At 41.6% G+C, this 25,142-nt stretch overlaps 1 protein-coding gene across 2 annotated transcripts in view; it reads right to left on the reverse strand.

Moving 5' to 3' along the window:
• Window positions 1-25,142, reverse strand: part of LOC144720659 (netrin receptor UNC5C-like) — a 63,180-nt gene that overhangs the window by 7,942 nt on the left and 30,096 nt on the right. The window contains exons 3-14 of one of the 2 annotated variants that reach the window (XM_078597582.1): window positions 22,649-22,792; window positions 21,522-21,625; window positions 17,512-17,692; window positions 14,065-14,232; window positions 13,256-13,420; window positions 12,445-12,474; window positions 11,144-11,332; window positions 7,935-8,393; window positions 5,589-5,676; window positions 4,700-4,868; window positions 2,706-2,942; window positions 291-440 (exon numbers count right to left, since the gene is read on the reverse strand). In XM_078597582.1, coding sequence (XP_078453708.1) covers window positions 291-440; window positions 2,706-2,942; window positions 4,700-4,868; window positions 5,589-5,676; window positions 7,935-8,393; window positions 11,144-11,332; window positions 12,445-12,474; window positions 13,256-13,420; window positions 14,065-14,232; window positions 17,512-17,692; window positions 21,522-21,625; window positions 22,649-22,792 — 2,084 coding nt within the window. Of the gene's footprint in view, window positions 1-290; window positions 441-2,705; window positions 2,943-4,699; window positions 4,869-5,588; window positions 5,677-7,934; window positions 8,394-11,134; window positions 11,333-12,444; window positions 12,475-13,255; window positions 13,421-14,064; window positions 14,233-17,511; window positions 17,693-21,521; window positions 21,626-22,648; window positions 22,793-25,142 lie in introns of both variants that reach the window. The other variant, XM_078597581.1, reaches the window with a different exon arrangement.

The raw sequence follows: 25,142 nt of genomic DNA on the forward strand, positions 1-25,142 counted from the left end.
AAAACAATGATGGGTTAGTTAACATTGGCCACATTTTCATAAGATTTGTCTTTAAATAAAAAGTGCATTCCTCCAATGTGTTCAGGCTTAGAATGATAAATATTAAATAAAAAGTTGGAAATGTACTCATGCAGGTACAGAATGTTGTGCATCATTGAATACCCCCTTTGGATTTTGACTTAAAACTTTCGTGACTGCAGGAATTCATATTCTTTGGTTATTTCGGTAAAGTCACATATATAGCCTTCAAAGCCATATTCAAAAGAACAATGTGAGCTACTTCATTGAACCTGGAACGTGTTGAGCAGCTTGTTAGTCCAGAGGACGTCTGGGATGGTGTGGATCGAGAGTCGCAGGTTGCCTGAGTTGGCTTTGAAGTTCAGGGTCGTGGGTTCCTCCAGCAGACGGCCTCCCAGCTGCTTCTCCAGCTCCACGACCTCCTGCATGTCCCCCACCACACACAGCAAAAAGGACAAAGATAAAAGATTATTTTCAGCCTGGATAGGCTATACTATTGGGACAGGCTCTTCTAATAAGAGCACACTAAGGGCAACGTGACATATGGAGGGGGTGATGGGGTTAGCACCACACCCAGTCTCCTTTGTGTCTGGAGTGCTGACGAAGCACAACTGCAAGATATGCCAAATTTTACGCCAAGTCTACCCAAGTGCAAACGAGCACACATTGAGATAACCATTGTCATTTGTTATTTGCATGTCTAATTCAAGTCGGGTCAGTGGGATTATACAATAGCAGGCTTATTGCCATGCCATCTCTTCTGAAAACATGTCCACATATTTATGTTCATTTTACCAGGTAAGGCTTACTGAGCTATATAGCTCTTTTTCAGAAGTGATCTGGACACAAATGATAGTGAAACAAAGTGGCTTATCACGTGGAAATTTACAGCAGCCAAATACTCTTAACGCGTGGTGATGTTGATTCTAAATGTTGAGCAAAAAACCGGAGGACCCGGAGAAAAATCCACGCGACCATGGGGAGAGAGAAATGCAAACTCCAAATATACACACGTCAGGGTTGGGATTTAATCCACAACCTGTATACCAGGCGAGGTAGATACCATCTCGTCACCATACATATCCCATACACACTGTGGTTTTTTATTCCCTTTCGAATTTAGTAATGCTTGCATAACTGTTAGGAGCCAGCACAAATGTGTGCACACCCGCATGCATGTGAGCGCAAGGGCACACGTAAACATACACATTCACCCACTCACATACATAACATTGCCAAGCTTGGCACTGATAACTATTGCCTCCCTATTCATAATATTATCTCAGCCCCAGGGAATAGCTTTTGATTCACATAAAAGCAGGACAAGCTGTGCCGAGCCTGGGAAGCAAATTAAACACTGAATCTCAAGTAACTAGTGGGCTTGTCGGCAAATTTAATATGTGCAGAATTTGCGATCCAAGTCAAAGCTTTTACACAAAACTAGATATCAGGACATTGTAATAAAAGATATCCGTTACAATGTGTGCAGAACTTTGACATTTATTATGCACATTTATATTTGTGGCCAACGACAAATGATGTGACTGAAACAACTGGGCTTTAACATCATTAAAAATACATTAAATGACCAATTTGGAGTGGTATGAAATATAATCTGAACAGAAATAAGAAAATTAAATTATAAAGAAATGCACGCTTCGAAAGACTGCAATGTCCCCACATATAAATACTCGGCTTTCTCAACCATAGTTGAGCTGTAATTGTACCATAAAGCCAAACTGAATAATCTACTAATGCATGTATGAATTAAGTCACTCAGTAGAGATATCACCATGCAAAAAGAGAATTGAATCAGCCATGTCAAGGCATCTCAGTGTGTAAGTACCATGATGAAAAATAATGATGCTTTGCTAATGACCAGCTGGGCAGAATTACATTTTGATATTCCGATAAACTGTGACTATCGCAAAAACAGTTTCACGTGGGTGGCTGAGCGACATACATTCACAAGACACAAACTTTGCAGTTAACACTGCGAAGACAAATTGAGGTGTTAAAAATGTTCAGACATGAGCTGATCCATGATTGATAACTTCAATGAACATAACAATGACTGTCAATTATTTTGTATATTTTTATGAGTAATAAAAAATAATCAATGTATACGAAATTATTCAAATTTTACACAAACAAAATTTTAAAGCAGCTTTGCACTTTCAAATATATAGAAATCTTCCAATATAAGCAAAACAACTACACAAATGCCCTCAATATATTCATGGGCTTTCCTGTGCCTACTTTATGATCACATCTCACTTAACTATCCACCACTGCTCTATGCTCAGGAAAAACCAACTTCCACTCGTCTAAACCTCTCAACCTCTGTTCAATGGACAAGTACTATTCTTCTCAGCTCATTACATATACATAAAATGTATTATTTACAAATCATGAAAATTATATAGCCCCTCTGGAGGGTATTTGTTTCGCTAATGTAGCAAATAAAATTGTGTAAATGAGACGAAAAAAATAATACAAACTGGATGGTAAGCATGAGTGAAAGAAATAAGTGATTATTGAATAGAACGACAATTGTTCGAAATGGCAAATCATCAAATCACTGTAGAGGGTCAATAATTACATCCCTATAGAACACACACACAGACAGACAAGATGAGCAGTAGTGCTGGTGGCTGGCGTAATCCCCGGGAGGGAGCGGCTCTCACCGCGAGGGACTCGGTGTCGTCGTTGAGGCAGTAGAGGCGCAGGCTGTACTCCAGGGAGGGGCACACGCTGGGCGCGAACGCCGCCAGCCTCAGCCGCTTGACGGCCGCCGGGCCGAGCGCCTCCCCCAGCACGGCGTACGTGCCCGGTGTCTCTGTGAGCACGTGGCACACCCGCTCCTCCAGCTGCCAGTGGCAGCACGGCGGCCGTGCAGGCTCCTCGCCCAGCCTCAGCACCTCCTGCAATGCAGGGAGGGAGGGAAGAAGTTAGTCAGACGAGTAAATGAGCGAGTCAGTGAAGAGCCAGTGGAGTGAGCAAGTAGGCAGTCGAACTCCAGTGCACTACAAGGCTGTTCAACATTGAGGCTCAATAACACGGTGTTAATTAAACAATTAATTGACCTTCTTTAGCTAAGTGACAGTACCCTGAAATACAAAATCTATTTTGCAGTGAATCTGAGTTACTAGAACATAGATTTTGTTTTCTAAGTCAAACTGTCTATAGTCTAAAAAAATACCTGGCACAAAACCAAATCATAACATATATATAAAAATGCCTTTTGGCAAAACTAGCAAATAATATGTAATACATAATATTTTCTCAGTTCACTGCAATGTAATTTTTACAATGACAGTGATTATGATTTTTTTCAAATACATTATTACACTTGTTTATCCAGGTAAGCCTCACTGAGCCTTAAGGCTAGCTTTTTTTCTGTAGGAGGGATGTCGCTGTGTGTAATCCCAAATGAGCAATTTGCAGGTAAAATGTCAGCATTGGGATGTATGGCCGGCACAGCAACCTTTTATGCGAGTTTTGCAGCTATGGGAGGAGTATTTGGAGGAAATCCATGCGGAAATGGGGGAAGAGAGTACAAACTCAACACAGAATTGCGCCCAAGTCGGGAATGAAAACCCAGGCCTTCTTGCTGTGAGGCGCGAGTGCTACGACTGTGCTACCCTGCTGCCCAATGCATATACATGTTTGACGCTGTTGGGCTGTAAAGCACATGGAGCATTTGTTTCCAAGAAGCAGATTGCAAAGGTTTGGTGGATTGAAACCCACCTTGAACTGGTAATCGTGCAGGGAATTTTTAGAGCACACCATCTGCTATACAAATGATGCCAAAGGCCTTGTGCAATAATTTGCAAAGGTAGGCGGCTATGGCACGCCAGTGGCAAGGCACACATTTGAACATTTCCCCTCTGCAGGAGAGCCTCATTATAGTGAGGCCAGACAATGACAGGTTGTAAGGTGTGAACAGGTTAACAACAGTGCACTTTTTGAACAGTCATTTCTGCCGCTGCCTAATACTGTCAAAGGCACTAACGATGACTCCAGCATGGTTCACTTTGATTATTCGGCAGCAGTACAAGTCCTCACGGCACTACCCTCACTTTCTTTTCTCCGTGATGTCTCTTATTTTGCAAGCGGAGTTTGGAAGCAATGTACAGTACACCACAGCAGCAGCACACTATCAACCATCTGTTCTCTATCCTATTTCCCATAGTTGCTCTCATGTTATCTGGTGTCTGTGTGTGCATGCTCTTTATCAGCTCTTCCTTTATCTGCACTCACTTGGCTTTTGTTTTATCTGCACTCTCTCTAAAGTGCCATTAAGTGCCCTTGTTTGAAGGGCTTTATCATTATAACTGGCGATGTAGTTTCAGATACAATACACTGCCATTTGGATAAAGCCACAATCTGATCCACTATTAAGGACTTTATAATGATACATATCAGGCTTTGATACAGAACCCCACTTACATTTGGAATGACGGAATGTCAATCAGCTTAACATCTCGGGTCAATAAAGTAAGTACCATTCTGTGCTAAGTCACCAGTGAGTATCCTATGGGTAAACTCACACATATCAGAGACATGTGGAACTTCCACCACTAGCTCAGGACAGCTAATTCAGATGAGAATTACTCAACACTCAATCAAGCAGGCAGGATAAACTTTGACTTAATGCTAAAATACTCAAGAGGCTCACCTCCCAGTGCCCGGAGTCGAGCTGCCGTTTGAGGCCGAGGGCCCAGTCTTCAGAGTTTAGTTCGGCGCAGTGGCGGAGGGAGAGGATGACGGGGGAGAGGAGCGGGACGCTGGGGGGCCCGCATGACACCACAGGGCTCAGCAGGGTCTGGCTGCCCTCAAGCACTGGCCTGTGAACACAAAAACACAAAGCCAAATCATATAACCTACACAGTCTGTTGATGCAAGTGCTATTCGCGAGCACCTATGAAGAGTGGCACGGCACACGTAGGGGTGAGTGTGGCCAGCACCACACATGGGTCACCTTTGTCTCCCCAATGCTGATGTTTACACACCACAGCAGGTATTAATTTTAATGGTGCAAGTCTGTTAAATCCCTCCACTTATGTCAACCCAGCAGTATAAATTGGTACACTAGTAAGGTGTCTGGCATTTCACGTTGTGGTGGGATAAAGTCTTCCCACCACAGCCTATCCTTTAATGTGCCCTCTAGTGGAGGCCCTTCTGCCAACCAGTGGCGTGAGCAAGCAATTTCAGGGATGTACCTTTAAACTGCAATGTAAAATGGTTATGGAATACATACATGGCCTTAAAATACGGCAATAATAAATGAAGCAATAAACATGCCTTGTTAATCCATACAATATGTAACTATAATGTTCATTGATATATGAGTAACACTTGGGGAACAAGGATAAGTTAAACTGCCGAAACAGAACATTCTGTAACACCAATTGCTGAACTGTCACATTTAAAGATTTTACAGTTGAAAACAATAAGCACAAACAAGCAGTGCTTGCTAAATTTAAGATACGGTTTATCAGTACAACTGGGTATAATAAAACGTGACGTAAGATAAGCACCAACATTATCTATTGTTTGCTTCATACCTTTTATCTTCGTCCCTGTGAACAGTGAGATACATCTGGTAGAACTGGCCAGAAGGGATTGCACCAGGCGGCACAAGCAAGCTCAGCCCTTTTAAAAGAGATGAGACAGAGGAGATTACAGCAAGAGATTTTAGAAACAGCAGATGTTGCAGGCAAAGGCACGCACGTGAAGACTCACGGCGCCAACCTACACACCGCAATCCATTCTTGCGTCTCCTGAACGCGTACTTAATATTTTAACACAGTACATTGTTTATGGGTCGCGTTATTTTGCAGCTCAACAATAAAACAAACAAGCTATTACTATTTGGCTTGAAACTTTTGTGACTGCAGGAATTCATATTCTTGGTTCTTTCGGTAAAGTCACGTAGATAGAAAAATAATAATAAAAAGTGAAAACAAATAATAAAAATTAAATAATTTTTTTTAAAAATACTAATGTAGATTGTAGCTTGGTTCTTATCGGAGTGAGTTTACTGGCAGTCGATAATGTAGACTGTAGCAATGGTTAATAAAAATAAAAACAAAAACCACGACGTTTCAATCGCAACACAAGCGGTCGTCATCAGTAAAAGGGGGGTTTGCCTCTAAAGGAAAAATGCTTATAAAGGTTTGAAGATGGGCGTAGCCCAAGTGTCAGCAGCATGGGCGGGGCAGCTAATGCTAATGTAGGAGGAAGCAACAGCTCCGGTGGCGGGTCTTCACCAATCAAAGGGCTGCCAGGCAATCATTGTGCCTTGCTCCATACACCCACACAGCTGATGGTAGAGGTTGACAAGAAAACACAAATCAAGTCATGACCAAAAGTGGTTGATGACATCTTTCCAATGATTGCTGAGTTTATAACCATCCTCTCGGTTTAAATTGTGTCTGTGTCTGTATATATGGATGGCTTCATGAACAAATCTTTGTTGATAGCCAGTAGGCTTGCAAAGTACCATCGTCTTAGAGAAAACCGTGTTTCAAATCTGCCGTATGCTCACGAACACGGTCCGAGCCATGTCGCTTAGTTTCCCCAATGTAACTGCTGCCGCAGATACAGCTTAGTTTGTAGACACCAGGATATTGCATGTCAGGAATCTTGTCCTTCACAGATGGGATCAGATCATAAATTTTATGTACTGTGTTAAATTGGATCTGGATCTTATGTTTGTTCTTGATTTTAGAAATCTCTTTGGTTACCCTGCTATGTATGGCAAGGTAATAGTTTTGATTGGATCCTCAGATGGCTCCTTCCTCACGGTTGGGGTCATGACTTTGCGGATTGTGTAGTCATAATATCCATTTGCCTTGAGAGCTTGAAACAAGTTATTGTTGTGGATTAAAAATTCGGTCAATAGCTTGGGGAAGAGCCTTGTGCAAGCAGTGAATAATTAAATTACCGGATGATGTGGGCTTACGTATGTATTTAGATAACCAGAAATGGCTTATTCACATCTTATTACATTTTAAATAAAGCTTGAAATGAAACACAAGCATCTTACAGCAATTGCTTTTTTGGGGGGGGGGGGGGGGTCCTGATCAACGTTTTAGTAGGGCGAGGGCAAGATTGGCTAAATGCAATCTTCAGTGGACAGTGTGGCTTCTCCAAACTCATCATAATCCAGCACCAGATTTATCAAGCCAAGTGCTATGATGTCGACCCATAAGCACCTATCACCCCACCCCATGGAGAATATGCTCGTGATTTGTATGTTTGTTCAACTATGTGTGACCCTATTCTTATCATGCATTCAAAAACAAGCCCACATTATGCAACTGGACAGTACATTTCATTACTATATGATGTTCACTTATCCCTACATTACTAAGTTAATTAACTGAAGGTTATTTTTGCACACATTGAGTCATCGTTATGTAGTCAGTTTTAATGCTCATTCAAGATTTCTCCACATAGTCTCTCTCTTGCCAGTAAAAATACGACGGTTATGTGATTGGCTTATCACTCGTGATGGGTTAAAAAGTAGGTGCTGAAAAGTAATAAAAATCTTGATCGACCTCATGCTGAAATAAGCATCAAATGTCATGTTCCACTGTTAGCCTTGAGGTAGTAGTGAAAATTACACATTCTTAAGGTGTGGGCTAGTCCCACCAAAGAAAAACTATCTTCGTAGAGGTGAAAACATTACGAGGACATATGCTGTAATTCTATATTCCATAAAAACACTCTCCATCACAGATGCATGCACTGTGAAACAACTGAATTCAGTTCGTGAAGACGCTCCCAGCACGTGGAGCGGAAAATCGGCCAGTGTGTCAGACAACATGGGGTAGGACCCTGCAACACATTAGAGGGTCTCCACAGCAGAACCGCGAAAACCTCACATCGTAAAATGTCTCAATTACCGGAGTTTGGTATCACAAGACGGCCCCCCATGCAGCCAAATGTCCCATAGACACTGGCACCACCAGCATCCCCAGATGCTGCGCCGCCGCCACCGTGCTGCAGCGTCCCCACGCCCTGCTCGCTCCTCAGGCTGGCCTGGTCGGCATCCAGCCGGGGCCTCTGCGGGCCACGTCTCGGAGAGGGCCCCGGCGCTCCGTAGCCGACGTTGCCGTCCGGGGCGGGGCGCCTGGGTGACGCGGCGACAGAGCGGCCGCTGCCCCCCTGCGCGTCGGCAGGCGGCAGGCCGGAGGAGCCACACACGTTGATTTTGAAGCTCGGCAGCGCATCAAGCAGCGGCGACTGGGTCATGGGGATCTTCTGTGCCGTGTCGTGTGCGGGGAAGGCGGGCTGCTGGAACGAGCCGGCGGTGACCGTGAGGTCGGGCTGGATGGCCGTGCGCAGAAGATACGAGTTGTCGGCTGCCGGGAGAAGCGTAAAAGAAGAGCGCGTGAGTGAGCACAGCGCAGAAGGTGGCGGCGGCGACGTTATTTCACGCACGTCATGTTGTTAAATTTGTTTAGATTGGGGCAGAGGAACGAGCCTTACTTGTTTTCAAACCTAACACAATTGTAAGTAATATGTGCCATGTTGTTTTTACTGGTGGCTCATTGCTTTAACGTTGTGCAATTAAACATTCTGCATCTAGCTTGTTGTGCTGGTATGCAGACCACATTTATGCCGGTATGCTGCTGTGTCAGGGCAGTGTTTATTTCCTTTGCTCGTGCTTTCATATGATCTTTTTAATGTCATATTTGACTGTTAATCTTTCTCTGTATACATGGGCTGTAGTCAGAAATATTCAAACTATCCATTCTGAACATTTAACATTTCATTTTAAATGAAATAATTAATTACAACCGTATGTCAGTCCACTGCTGAATGAAGGATTCCCCATGATGTGTTGGTCTTGGGGGTTATTGATCACACTTTACGACATTGGTCAGTGTAGGCTGTGAAGTGGTGGGCAAAGACCGGTTCAGATACCACTCTCCACTCATGTAAGCCATGACCGGGAATCAAAATCAAGTCACCAGGTTTATTGCAGTCCCCTAACCACTGTGCCGCTGCTCCCATACTTTTCAATACTACACTACAATCTGGTCCATCATTGGACTGGCAGCTTTTAAACAAAAGTGCATACAAATTAGATTTTTTTTTAAACGTTAGAAACCTATAGATCTCACAAATTTAACAGAATGGAAAATATGTGAACGTGATGTGTTAATGGCCTACCCACTTTGATACGCATGTATTACTTGCATTTATACAATGTGAGGGTGCATGTAAACATAATTGTCAAACAGTGTAATATGAATCACAAAGGCCATATGTAGTATTTGTATGTAGTAACATTTCCATATCAATTATTCACTCAAATGGTCGCTAGAGTCGGTGGCTTCATAAATTTTAACTGGTGGCTGCATGGTACATACACACATACATATGAACTTTACTGCATTTATGATTTCCCCACCACCGCCACCACCTTTGAATTCCCTGTGTGGGGATTTATCCTCTGTGGATTGAGGAATCTGGTATTTGAGGCTTACAGGGTCAGGATTAGGAAGCGTGGAGAGTGACAGTTATAATGCAGGTGAGGCACATGGGTGGTTTTAGGGTCAGTGCACCACACATGCACTCAGCCATAAGGTTTCCCAAGCACAAAATGTAGTCCAATGGAATAATACCACAGCATGTTCTGTGTTCTAAATTAATAATTTCTGTATCTTGGACAGTTATTGGTTGTATGTATATATACGCAATCACTGGCCGAGTTGGAAGCTAGTCCTGGAAAATATTAAAAGCTATAATAGTAAACCGTTCACTCCGTTTGTATGAAAATCACACAAACTATGATGCTCTAACGGTTCAGCCACAAAAATAACCTTAACTGCATCCATACATTTCTCAATTTCAATGAAACTAAAGTCCCCTGCACTATTGATGGCATGCTTCAGTGATGTCTCACAATATTACAAGGTAGGGGCATAATTGGAATTGTTGACTGTGGGTAATCAGCAAGCATTGTCAAGCTTAAAAAAAGGGATGCTAATCATTTAATTTATGGCTAAACAGATTTTCCAATTTCCACATGTAATGAACCAGACTAGCGATTATGGATGGGTGGACAAAACTGGTTTATGACAAAGGATTGCGCGAGGGGTTTCTCTGCTCTCCCCGTTCTCGGGTAGCGAATTTAAATAAATAATTGATCGTGGTCAATGGCCAATGGCAGAGCCATTGGCCATGAATAATTATAGGAGTTGTTAGTAAGTAAGGACTGGTCCCTTGCCTTTCATTCGATGCGTGTGCGGCGATGGCGCAGCCATCGATCGAGGGACGAATTCGAACCGTTTGTGATCGGCATCGCGCTCGTTGAAGGTATGCCTTCAAGGAAGTCGTGTACTGTATACGCAACTGTGCACCATTCTGTGAGTCACTTATAACTGCTTTGCCGTTACTTACTGCCAATTATGGACTCAGACTATTGTCCTATCATCTCATAGAGTCTCTGGCATGTAATAATATGCTACACAGTGGCAGTGGGGGTCGCAAAATGCCGATTTATTACTAATAAACCCGAATGATCCGATTGAAATTAGGGATTTCGATCGGATCATTGGGGGGGCACGTGACACCCCCCCCCCCACTGGCTCCGCTAGTGATAGTGGGGGGTGACCCCCTCATGTAGAATGTTTATGTGGTAACCGTGCACATTTCTTCTTGTCATTTGCTGATCCCATCAAGGAGCATTAACTATCATGCAAAGTCCAGTCATCCTCGCAGCGGCTTTTGGCTAGCCATTGAAAAAAGATGGTCACTACATCGCGGCGCTTTTAGATGCGCTTCTGCTGCCGTCTGGAATGCTCTTCCTTCCGATATTAGGAAGCCACTGAAGCTTTGCACTCTTTTATATAGATGGAAAATGCATTTCTTTAGAACTGCTTTTTGTGTTTAGTTTGTTATCCTTCCCCCCACATCTCCGATTAGCATGGTTGTCTATGTACGGTGCAAGAGAAGTTCAACATACATATATACATTTGCACTGTTCTGATCACTGTAATTTTGGGGAATTTATTGCAGGCTATTTATTTTGAATAACCACCTCACAATAACAAGTGTAAGCATAAATGTATATAAGGAGGAAATGGACACTAACCGTGCCTACCAGCCTTCTGGTTGACAGGACGAAATCCACCAGTCAGGGCTGAGGCTGATTCAATGATGTCAGAGCCGTACTCTTGCTGGCGTCGTTTGTACAAGAGAATGGCCGCGGCCAAGACGATGCCGACTGTGATAACGACCACAGCTGCCACGCCAGCGTACAATGCCACCTCATCCCCTCTAGCCTCCGACGCTGTGGCAGAAGGGAAAGGAACACCATTGCTCTGGGCTGCGACATCTCACAAACTTCCATTATGGCGACAATTGCATTTGTTACATTTACGAAAGTGTCTCTTCGCTGCTCAAACAGGCCTTGGGTGTAGCTAATCTGCCAAGGCAGCCTGGATCCGTTCTTGGGAATTACACATCCTGTGATGGGGCATGGTCTCCCCGGAGGGCAACTTCTGTTGAATTGTCACAGTGGTACTCATTTTATTGACCCCTATTTGGGTAAAGAGCCGAGTCAAACCCTGAGAAGGATTTGAGATTGCGCCTTTCAAACTGTCAGTCAGGTTTTCTGCCACAGTGCTACCGAGTTGGCCATTTACTAAACTGGCACAGTTAAATTTTACTATAGGGCTTATAATAACAGGCCCATGGCATTACCAAATTAAAATGTAATCAAGAAAGGGAACTGATTACAAATATAATGTGATTCTGTTTTAAGAAGTCATACCATCAAAAATGGATGCCAATTAATCAAGGTAAACAGCTATATTATTACTTCACAAGGTTTGTAAAAAATGTCTTCCTTTTCATATATTAAAATTATTGGCTTTGCCAGGTACGTGTAATTTAATGTAGGTAAAAAGTGGAAGTTTACATTCAGTATTCATTAACCTCAATTATTTATGCAAGGTTAAAATAGAATTAATGTTTATTGGCACTGCTTTATAGCATGAACTAAGAGGGTCTGATCAAACCCCACACTATATATCACATTGCATGCACGTTTTGTGACGAATGGTATAAGTGGGATCTGATTGCACAGCATAGCATTTCAATGTCCATTCTTCCTTCACATGTAATATGATTTATAACGGTGGACCCTTCACAAAATAGATGAATATTATATTACTACAATTGGTAACACAACATAAACAGCATTTATATAAATAATTATACGTGTTCACACAACGTTTCGTAGAGACATTATGTTATATGCATCCCATTATGCTTAATTTATACTTATTAGTTATGTTTTTAATTTACATTTTTTGTGATCAGGACCTGGGAAACAAGGTTTCAAAAAATAAAAATCACAATAAAATAAAGCAAAATGTAACAAAATGAAAGAAAACTTACAATAAAACAACTCATCACGGTATTTTGCATCTGCAGGAGACAGACAATCAAACGTTTCAAGAAAAATAAACAAAAAAGTAAACTCATTTTGCACACAAATCACAATCATTCAATGCATATACTTTTTTTACAATTCGATATACACACACACATGCATTTACAATGCATCCTGATTCAAATTATTGCTCATTAGAATAATAATGTTAGAAATCAACTACATTATTTAAAACATGTAATGTCAACAGCAATGGCATTTACGAGTGAAATACTCCTTTTAAACACGATCTTCGCTGTAAAAATTGGATTGCAATCAAATGCAGCACTCATCCCTGACAGATCCAGAACGTTCGGCAAACACACATTAGCCTATGAATGAAGTTCAGCCTCATTCCACAACACTGATCTATCTATGGCAATAAATTGGGACCAGTTGCCAACTGCCATGGACCACTCCGCGATAAAGTGGCATAGCTGCATTAGCGTGAAGCAGCTCATTAATCTTAACAACGCAGCCTTTAGCGGGTAACATGCACACCGTGCAAAAATCAGAATAATTATGTCTGCGGGGACTAGGCTTGCTTCATGCACTGTGCAAGGCAGTGTTAATTAATGTCATAGTGGGACTTGACTCGAAAGCGAATCAAATGTACCAATAGAATAAAAAAGAAATCACATATACAGTGGACTGCACGCTCACACAACCGTGTGGCTGTAAAACGCTGGCGATAGTACCAAACGGACATGCGCTCGAGTCGATGGATGCTTTATTACTGGGTTTGCACAGAATCGTGGGTGGCAAAGCTGTACTCACTCTGTAGGCAGAGAGCGTCGGAGCAGTTCTGGGACTGCAGTGGAGAGCCGTGGCAATCCTTGCCTCCGTTGACCGGGGCCGGGTTGGAGCACTCCCGGCTCCTCCAGTGGGTGCAGTCGGGACCACAGGTCGACCACTTGCTCCACTCCACCCAGCCGCCATCCACTGCCATGGCACGCAGCACAGCATATAGGACGATGTCACGGCATGCGGAAAAATTCAGCTGCTGCACATAAATAGGCAGGCAGGAGAGTCAAAATGCCACCATGCTCAAGCGAGTGTGGGGGGCAGTGCACATCTCTATTTACAGCACAGAACCAATCGTAAAAATTCAATATTCCTTTACTACAAATCCAGCAGAGGGTAATCCAGCACATGGCTGGTCCATCATTGTACTGAAATGCACAAAGTAGAATGAATAGGGAAAAGCCCACCATAGGCATAACTCGGGATATGTGCACAAATAGCAGTGCCATAGCTCAGGATCACTGCATCAACATCCAGAACAAGAAATGGAGCACATTTATTTACTTTTCCAGTAATGCATCAGGTTACATAAATTAACATCCTGTTTGCATTTGCTGTACTGGGAAACGAACCAACAATGTCACAATCAAGAATGTAAAACTAAGCAGTTCAAGCAAACTCAATAAACGATGGTACAAAGATAATTTTAAGTTCACTTATTATTAGTGCTGTCACACTCACGTGTATATGCGCTCAAGCAACTTTACACCCATTTTATTTCAACATGTGAAATTACGACCACACCACTGTGATCTGACCAAAGAAATGAAGAGGCATTGCACCTGGGCACAGGGAGCTGCATGGCATCTTCTCCACACCCTGACCATCGCACACAGCCCCTCCGTTGAGAGGCGTCGGGTTACTGCAGCTCCTGGTTCTCTTCTGGGTGCCACGGCCACACTTGCTGTTACAGGGCGACCACTCCGTCCACTGGGACCACCCCCCATTCACTGCCAGGAGGGCATTTCAGCCACAGAAATACAATCACACACAACGACCACCGTTATGAACATTATTTAACGAACCGATGTAATGAAATCTATTTAAGCCAGCGGGGGAAACGAAGAGGTTGGTATGGCCAGTACCACGCATGCCAGATGCATACCTAGCCAATCAGCCTAGCGCAGGTGGCTTGGACACCACACACATTTTAATCTGTAAGCGGATGTTTACTGATGCATGCATAAACAATTACAATAAATGAATGTTAATCAGTTTGTGTAGGTCAGACCAACTTAAGTGTTTATAATATGCTAAAGCACAGTCCATTAATTGTTCTCTCGGGTCGTCATTTGCGGTTTTGTGAAGATAACAATAAAAGCAATCGGATACACTCCCAGATGGAAATCTGCAGTGATCATTACTGTAAAATTCCAATGTTTTTATTTAGAAAATTTTACTTTAAGCAATGATTAAGCTCATTAAATAGCTAATTGCATGCATTATTAAGTCATAGAAAGTGCAAAGATTATCTTTCCCTCTTCAGAGGACAGCAGAGATTCTCTTGGTCCCGTTCAACAAAAAACAAATGACTCCATTATTGGGCAAAATGTAATTCCTTAATATTAACATAAATTAGGGCAATCAAAACACACCACTGACACAACACGGGGGCATCTGACACCCGTATCTGAAATTCACAGGAACATTAAAATGCAATATAAAGCAATGCACCAAATAGGCTCAATTACCACAATTTGCCTCACAAGAGCCAACCAACATCAGCCATTAAATTACCAGTTACCAGAGACAGAAAGAGACCTTATGATCAGCTATTAGAAGTTTGTGTGCTGATGGGTTTTAATCGCCTGGTAAGAGTGGTTTTGAGCATCATAAAACATCAAATGGAAATATAAAAGAGAAACTACAAAATGTAAGCGGCATTTATGGGCTAGGCCACTGCACTATGAACCTGGCAAGTGAAAGCTGATGTTGCCCTGTCCACCCCTTCACCAGCGCACACTAACCATCGTGTTAAAGTACAGGTATCGTCAATCTGCTCAATGATGTAAATGGCATGGGGAGGCCTTCATCGAGTGGCAGGGGTGGAAATGGGCCGCAACGACCCAGAACGCCGAGGTGGGAGTGAAAATGTTAACCGGACTACGTGCGTCGAACTGATCCAAATCAGCAGGGATAAGTGTAGTAGCAGCGGGGGGGGGGGGTCTCAATGTATCTAAATGTGTAATCCGCAAGTGTCCATCCATCACGCTCTGGATCTCCCAAACGGTACGTTTGGAGAAACACGCGCATAAAATTGCGTAAAAGGTCTGCCAATATACATGACACATGTATATAAGATCGATTTGTGCTGCTGAAACGGGCAAACAACGTGAATGCATTCGTCGGTGCTCACGTGCGCCGCCCCCCCCCCTAGCACTCAGGCTCAGTTGGCACAGGCCAGATTTGTATGGGGTGGGGGTGCAATTATTGAGTTCCCCCTGTAATGTGTTTCTATTTCCAGCCCTGTCCAGCAGTAAATTGACAAAGGACTGTAAATATTGCTATTAATTGGTATTTCAGCAGATCTTACTCTGATTGCAGACCCCAAGGGGCCCATTGAATGGCTGCAAATCTAATAGGACTACAACTCTTGAAATATGTAAACTCATGGTGTTATAGGCTTCAGAAATAAAGGTGATATGGGAATAACTACTGCTCAGTTCAATATTGCCTTTTTCTGATAATCATTAAATCAAAATGTGTTGCATCTCTCAATGTGGTAGATTTATAGGATGTAATGCTCCAAATGTTGTTTTATTTGTTGTATACAGATGGATCCATTTATAGCGACCCCATTAATTTTTTATGAGCCACTTTTGATTGAATATTGCACAATGGCTCCATATCTAACAGAGGAACAAATCATTGTATCAGGAGATTGTTGAACGATTTTATAAGTCAAGTATTATGATTAACTATAAAACAATTTACTTTGAATTAAATTTCAGCTTTTCCTAAAGTAAATTATTCATACAAATCTGACAGTGGAATGTTTACACTTTCCCATATACATTTAAACGGTTTGCATATAAATGCATTCACTGATGTAAACCAAAACAGGTGACGTAACATTGAGAGTGAAACTGACGGTGCTGTAAGTTTATGGACAACAAAGCAGGGATTATGACCCTTTTCAAGTCACCAACACCAGTTCCAGTCAGTAAATACACTCAGCAATCAGTTCTATTCAAAAAATGCATTTGCTACCTTACTATCACAGTTGTTAACCAGATTCTACGTGTGTATAACATGTATAACAAAAGGCTGCATTTACATTTGATCTGTTAATCTGTGCTGTCTATAGATTCTGATGAGATTTGATACAGCATACTTTGGATTAAATTAAAACAAAGGACACATACTGTAATAACTGACTATTTTATAGCGTTCCTTGCTGCATGTGTGCGTTTTAATACACATCTCATGTAATTTTGTGAACCAACAATCAGCAGAAATTACATGCAGTCCGTGCATTAATTAAAAAACTTTAGATACTTTGTACGGGACGCATGTGGTTGTTTACAGCACAGAGTGGTGTATGCTGTTTATTCTTGCTACATCATAAACGGGTTAAAGCAGATGTTTTACAACTTGGGAGCGTCTGCTCCCCTAGGGAGGTTTGAGGCAGTAGTGAAGCCTGCAATCAGATTGCAATGTCAAATGGTCCATCAGAGGCCTACATCTATAGCAGCACAGACCGGTGGAAAAATGGGCACAGGATTTAGTTAATAATTCATTATCATTCATAGCCCTTTTGTGAAACCACTGCTGAACGAATTAAGGCTGCCACACACTGTCTCAGTCATGGGAGTTATTTGACCGTACTTCACCACCCCGCTGGTCAGTGTTGAGGCTGTGGGTTCGCATTGAGGCTGTGCGTTAGTGTCGAGGCTGTTGGGTAGCTTGGAGGCCATGGGTTAGCATTACGTTTTGGGTTAGTGTCGAGGCTGCGAATTAGTCTTGAGGGTGTGGGTTAGGGTTGAGGCTGTGTATTAGTGCTGAGGCTGTGGGTAAGCGTTGAGGCTATGAGTTAGTATCGAGGCTTGGGTTAGCATTGAGGCTGTCGATTAGGGCTGTGGTTGTGTTGGAATCAGCTTGTGTTGCAAGCTATGAGCTAGTGACGAGGCTTGGGTTAGCATTGAGGTTGTGGGTTTGCGTTGAGGCTGTGGGTTTGGGCTGTAGTTGTGACGGAATCAGCTTGTGTTGCAGGCATAAGCAGCACATACCATACACGGTGATCGTGGCAGTAGAGCTCCGCCGCTTGGCCACCAGATTCTTGGCAACGCACGTGTAGTTAGCGCTGTCTGACAGCCGAGTCTGCTTAATGATCAGGTTGTGATCTACCGTGATGTAGAAGTTTTGATCTATGACTGGGTCAATAATTTCTTCATTTTTCAGCCACTCCACCTAAAATGGGAAATGCATTGTCAGTTGATGAACATAGAATAGGCAAAATTTAAAGTTTCAAGGAAGACACCACGTCTAAAATTATGAAATTGAAATCAAACCTTTCTCTTCTGATTGTTCATTCTCTTAAAATAATATCTAGTAAACATCTTCCCCCCGTGATGAACGTCCAAATATTTCGTACAACTTGAGATTCGTTCGTAAATAGATGCTCTGCAAATCCAAAACTGTTGTGATTGGATCTTCTGCATGAACCTTCTTAGCATGTATTTTATATGTTGCTATTCATATTATGTTGCATTGTGTACTATTTGGGTAAAAATCATGCAGTTGCAAGTAGCTGGATTTTACTGACCAAATCAAAGCATCGGTACCACATTTCAAACAACATTTAAAGTACTGCACTGGCAGTAGTAGAGATGCACTGGCTAAAATTAAAACTACATTTATCAATGTATACCTTCCAATCATATTGGTAAGCATGGAAAATAAATGTCTATCGATAGAGGTAGACCATGTATTTGCAGTGGTGTTAGTAGCATTTCAAGGGGACACCATTAAATATTTAACATCAGCGTCAAATATGATAATTGGTTCTTTACCCTTCTATCTGGCAACAAAACTGACACCTTTTTACAAGGAGTCATGTTTGCATAGACCGCAATACCTGCAGTCATAATACAAACAAAAGAACATAACTCTGATAATGTGCACTGTCCTTGAAGTTGATTGGTCCACACCCGAGACAGCTTTCCTTAGAGCCTAGTCTCATATGGGTTGGACCAGATGACGCCAAAAGGCGCACAACTCAAGGACAATGCACCATCAGAGTATGAGAGCTCGGGGCAAGCATCTACACTATGGGAACCTCATTTGCCAGTAAAAATATGATAATTGGTTCTTTACCCTTCTATCTGGCAACAAAACTGACACCTTTTTACAAGGAGTCATGTTTGCATAGACCGCAATACCTGCAGTCATAATACAAACAAAAGAACATAACTCTGATAATGTGCACTGTCCTTGAAGTTGATTGGTCCACACCCGAGACAGCTTTCCTTAGAGCCTAGTCTCATATGGGTTGGACCAGATGATGCCAAAAGGCGCACAACTCAAGGACAATGCACCATCAGAGTATGAGAGCTCGGGGCAAGCATCTACACTATGGGAACCTCATTTGCCAGTAAAAATATGATAATTGGTTCTTTACCCTTCTATCTGGCAACAAAACTGACACCTTTTTACAAGGAGTCATGTTTGCATAGACCGCAATACCTGCAGTCATAATACAAACAAAAGAACATAACTCTGATAATGTGCACTGTCCTTGAAGTTGATTGGTCCACACCCAAGACAGCTTTCCTTAGAGCCTAGTCTCATATGGGTTGGACCAGATGACGCCAAAAGGCGCACAACTCAAGGACAATGCACCATCAGAGTATGAGAGCTCGGGGCAAGCTGATGGTGCATTGTCCTTGAGTTGTGCGCCTTTTGGCGTCATCTGGTCCAACCCATATGAGACTAGGCTCTAAGGAAAGCTGTCTCGGGTGTGGACCAATCAACTTCAAGGACAGTGCACATTATCAGACTTATGTTCTTTTGTTTGTATTATGACTGCAGGTATTGCGGTCTATGCAAACATGACTCCTTGTAAAAAGGTGTCAGTTTTGTTGCCAGATAGAAGGGTAAAGAACCAATTATCATATTTTTACTGGCAAATGAGGTTCCCATAGTGTAGATGCTTGCCCCGAGCTCTCATACTCTGATGGTGCATTGTCCTTGAGTTGTGCGCCTTTTGGCGTCATCTGGTCCAACCCATATGAGACTAGGCTCTAAGGAAAGCTGTCTCGGGTGTGGACCAATCAACTTCAAGGACAGTGCGCATTATCAGAGTTATGTTCTTTTGTTTGTATTATGACTGCAGGTATTGCGGTCTATGCAAACATGACTCCTTGTAAAAAGGTGTCAGTTTTATTGCCAGATAGAAGGGTAAAGAACCAATTATCATATTTTTACTGGCAAACGAGGTTCCCATAGTACAGCGTCAAATAGTTTAATTGCGATACATTGCCACTCTCTAAAAACAATGGTTGTGATCAATTGTGAACTTATCTGGGTCAAGCATGAGTGTAGTTTCCTAACTTTTCCTCGCGAAAGATAAACAATTATTAAAAAAATGGCACAGCCCTGAACATACTTCTGGAAGGGATCTCAAATGTGGACCACAATGAATTAGAATGGTAGGTAAAACCAATTTCAGCAGCAGATTTGAACATTAATTTTGAATGCCCATTTATACAATTCCTGTGTTTAGTTTATCTTCTGCAAATGGAATCGAGTTTCTGACTGTACAGGAGCCAAATAAATCACTGCGTTCCAGCAGCCCAAGCCCTTATGGAACTTCAGGATTATCATTATGAGGGTTGGTTATCTTCAAAAATCGCTCATGGTGGTATGCAGTCATATGCAATTGAAGATAGCATACACAGTGCATATTTAGATGAAGTACAAAACACCCCATCAACAATATTGTAACACATTAGGGACAAATGACTTATTTTCACCACTAAAGTAACACACGTTTATCCATTAATTATTTAGCGTCACTCATTTTCCATTATAATAACCTCCTGAGCAAAGCACATGTTTATTTTGGTTTGTGATGCAGTGCTGGCTTGGTCTTTCACAACACTGTTTGGCTAAGGCTTATCAAGAAGATAGAGTTTATCTGGCAATGTGGGATCTCCAACCTGCCTCCAGCCAGCCTGCCAGACTTGATCTTATCTTGGTCTATGACGTTCCTGAAACCTTTCAGACAGTTATACATTTTTCAAACACCAAGCCTGTGGCATCTATACGAGACCTATGATTCCAATTAGCAAATCCATTTTCTTGCAGACAGATGCTGCAATTCCTGCTAATTGCAGTCATTCTGTTCACCCAGGGTTATTTAAGCTAATGATGCTGATTTCTCCTTAGGGCAGATGCAGTGCCTGGTTAGGGAGTGTGTTTGGTACGGAGCCAGTTTACACTGGGTTTGAGTCCCATCACAGACCTGTATTCACGTGGAAAATTACCAAAGTATAATAACATTTTCTGTTATTAAAGAAACATATAAGAACACCGAATCTATTACCGGATGCCAGTATCATAGCCCAATGAAAACATTCACACAAAATTAAAAGAAAATGCCTCAGAAACTACATTGCTGTATTCCATTTATAGACCAATACAAATTTCAACTGCCTCTCATTCCACTCATCTGTACAGTAGCCTACCGGAATGGGTAAACATTGCTGTTGTATTAACATTACACAAGTGGTGAACCCAAGAAGGCATGAACATAAACAATACAGCCCTCTTCATTATATTTTTATGGACAATATATAGTTCTGTAATTTGCAGTTCATCCAAAATGTCAAAAAAGCAATCAACTAAATGCTTTCGAAACATGTTTAATGCAGGCTTTGACATACTTGGGTGATTACACCTCATGGCCAGATCATAACTCAGCTGGGCCATCACGTACTTCCGTTTTGCACTCTTCCTATCTGGTCTCTTTTCTCTCCGCTCGTATTATGAAAGTTCCTCATGACGATACATTCCCAGCTTTTGAGCTCATTTGGTTATCAATCATGCTCCTAAAACGTGTTATCCATATACAAATAAATGCAAGTATATATTACATTAAAGGTACATGGGACTATGAAGAAAAGACACGAAATGGTTCAATGTAAAAAATATGTACGATGTGCAAGGGAACAAGACGTTATTTTTAATCGTGAGTGAAACTAAAGATGGTAAAACTCAAAAGGGACACTGTATTCACCTCGGCTTGGGGAATGGCATCAGGAGGGCGACAATGCAGCAGAACTTCATGGTCAAGAAGAACATCTTTGCCCAGTGGCTCTTGCTCAAAATTCTTCCGCAAATCTAACACAAAGCAATCCACCGTCAAAACTGGTCATTTCAAATTATCCATTTTTGAAAGCCTAATGGAATGCTTTTACATATTTTATACATTTCATTGTTACATTCCAATTTAAATTTCTCAAATGCAACTGCTGCCACGATGTTGAAAGCAGCATGCACATGAAATATTTGAAAGTATTATCACGTATAGTAAAGTCTTTGATGAATGATGAGCTTGCACAAAAGAATCCCAGTTTTGTACTGTATGTAAAACCAAAAGGCAACTATTTAGCGTTTTCCAATGTAAGCTGAGGCAGGAGGCTCAATTGAGTGAATGAAACTGCAACCGTCGATATATTTCTCATGATACCCATCTACGGTATCTGTCGAGTGTAGGTAGGTTTTTGGGTCGGTATTAATGTTAAGGCTATGTATAAAGTTACTATTTTAATATTGGAGTTGAGGCACATGTTATTATGAAAGTGGCATGGTTATTTTTAAGGCTAGGTTTCAAAGCCAGCGTCTCCTAGCTCAAACGAGAATGTCAATCATAGTTGGTGTCCACGTTGTCAGCGGTTGAAGTTCCTCATTCCCATGGAAGAATGAAATGTCCCCAAAGGATAAACGCCTGCTTCCTTCATGAAAAATAGTACTCGAGTGTCTCAACTCCTGAGCGACAGCAAGCTGCTCTAATACCCAACTAGGTTGAACTCATAACCTTCCAACTAAGAGTAATTCACAATAACGAAACTGCCAAATTAGGGGAAGAGTTAAGGTTACAGTACTGGTATGGCTATGAATATGACTCGGGTTATTTAAAGAGTAATTCACAATAACGAAACTGCCAAATTAGGGGAAGAGTTAAGGTTACAGTACTGGTATGGCTATGAATATGACTCGGGTTATTTAAAGAGTAGCATTCACCAGTCACAACTGCGCTGCATTTGTGAATTGAAGTGCTTTTCACATCCACCAAAAAAGTGTGTGCGTTACTTCCACTACCAAAAACACGCGTTCAGCCCTCCGCCCACAGGGGATACGAACATGCTATGCGGACGTAAGCCTTGCGGCTCTTGCTGGTGCCGGCTGCGCTCCAGGCGACGCACTGACACCAGTAGTCCTCCAGCCCAAACAGCTCCTCCACCTGCTGCCGGGACACGTCTGTCTGAACCTCACGTACTGACCGCCCTGCGAGAGCAGAATGAACAACATCGCAATCAGCTGTTGTACCGGCCCAGGCCAGTCTGTTATCTGGCACCAAACCGATCTGGAGGCAGACTTGAGGGTGTTTGCATATTCCCCACTCCAGACACACAACAGTTCTAATCCTGAAGATACACACAATCCTGAAGATACACACTTATGTGTTCACAGACTGTAAGCACACAAAGAGATGTTTAAACTATTTTGATTAGACTATTTTTTTATAGTTTAGTATAGTTTTAGTTTAGACTGTACCCACACAAAGATATTTTTGTTTATCCAGGTCACATATTTAAGTAAATTGTCACTGAGTTTCAACACGGTTTTTTTTTTTCATGAGAGCTCTCATTCAGATTTTTACCTAATTCTTTATTTTCATGTTTAAGCAATGTTAAATGTGAGGAGAAGTTAGTGCAAAGAGAAACTCTGTACATGTGAGAGGATAGCAATCAAACTTAGACATATCACAAAACCCCGTGCTGCTCTGCTGCCTACAGGCACCATATTGCCCTTTAGATAGTTATCTCACACGCAATGGTTATATATCTCTGTACGATCCACCAACCCAGCCTTTACGTTTCTAGATTATGGGCATGTCCACCTACACGTCTTTACTATTTGCGACTGGCATAGCAGCTGAAGCTCAAAAACTGAGAACAACCAGTCAGCATTACTCAGAAAACAGAGCCTTTGGTGAGGATAATAATCCCACCATCTTCATCTGGTTTGGGATGTCAAATACCTAGCAGTGCTTTTCCAAATGCTTATTTCATTGTGACTGGTCTCCAGGCAAATTATCCACTCTCAATAGGTAACTTATCATTCCCTGATAAAGAGATGCTTTTCTAATTAGTTCTTTACAGCATTGAAGCACATCCCTGCAACAGCCTAGCACACGTGAATTAATTAGACTCATGAAAATGACAAAGGTGCCACTGTTCATATAATAACGTAACAAAGCCAGGACAAGCCATTCCATTTAGTCTCTTAATGCTTAAACTTCTATTATGGCCATGAACCAATGCTGCTAAAGTGGTTAGCAGATGCAAACACTCACTAAAGAGTTCAAATAAAGCAGGTCAGTAAATGCCACATTCTTATTTCTGGTGTTTATTTGTGCAAATAGTTTTTAACAATTAAACACATTACTATGCTAGAGGTCCGATTAATATGTTGGAAAATACTGTACTGCATTTTGATACATTTTACAAATATCATTCACACCAATTTCATTAATTGGATATTCAATGTCATTTATGATACTTTCATTTATATTTGAGACTCATTTCACTGAAGGAAATGTTATCATGAGTATTCATGATTTAGTTTAAGCCATTTATTTTACATTGGAATTATAGCTTTTGTCTGCACACACACACATCCCTTTGATTTATATCGCAATGTGTTCAAGATTAACTCTACAACAGGTGAGGCACAAATAAATGCCAAACAACGTAAGCAGATGGCATTGAGATTGAAATTGCACAGCCTATTAAATATTGCATATTGATGGTTAGAAAAACTAACAGCTCTTAAATAATACATATCACTGAAACGTAATACATTTAAACAGAAGCTTAAAATGGGAAACATGATATTTTGCTTTTCCCTATTAAGGGCAATTATTTCACATTATTACCAAGAAGTTTCTCTGTTAATTTTGCAATTGTAGCCACTTCAAGAATAAACATGCATACCCTTCCAAAATTCTCTCAGTCAGCGGTGCGTCGTCATATTACAGCGAGAAGATGGCCCTGGAAGATGATACCGCAGAACTGCTTCTCGAGTCACTTCGAGAGCCCTCTCTTACCAAGCACTCGACAGTGCTCCTTCGAGCTCCATCAAGGGTGCTTTCTGCAGGTCAATCATCCCATAAATTATAAATTTTATGTCTCGTAGCTGCCCTAGGCTATATTATCGGAAGTGAAAAGCCAATACTGTATTATTTCATGTCAGTTTCATGCAGTAATTAGTGACTAGGATGGTATTGTAGACTCGATAGATTTCAGAACCTGACTGAATTTCAGGATTTAAAAACCCTGCCTCTCAATTATGCTCGTTCAGTGTTCTGACACAAGCAACATTTCAGTCACTCAGCCACCTCTACATCTTTAAATACATTTGCAATGGTATAAAGGTAAAGGCGTAGCTCTACAATTATTTGCTCACATTACGGGCAGAAGGATTTAAACTAGAGGGAGATCTAGGAATCACATGTAGAGTTATATTGTATGTTTCAATTAGAATGAAATTTGAACGAATCCATTTAAAATGGTTAACATATAATTTAAATCTGATTGGTTGTTCCTGATAATTCATGACACCTATTGGACAA

This window comes from Lampetra planeri, chromosome 9, assembly GCF_965212315.1.
Source record: "Lampetra planeri chromosome 9, kcLamPlan1.2.h2, whole genome shotgun sequence".
Lineage (NCBI taxonomy): Eukaryota > Metazoa > Chordata > Hyperoartia > Petromyzontiformes > Petromyzontidae > Lampetra > Lampetra planeri.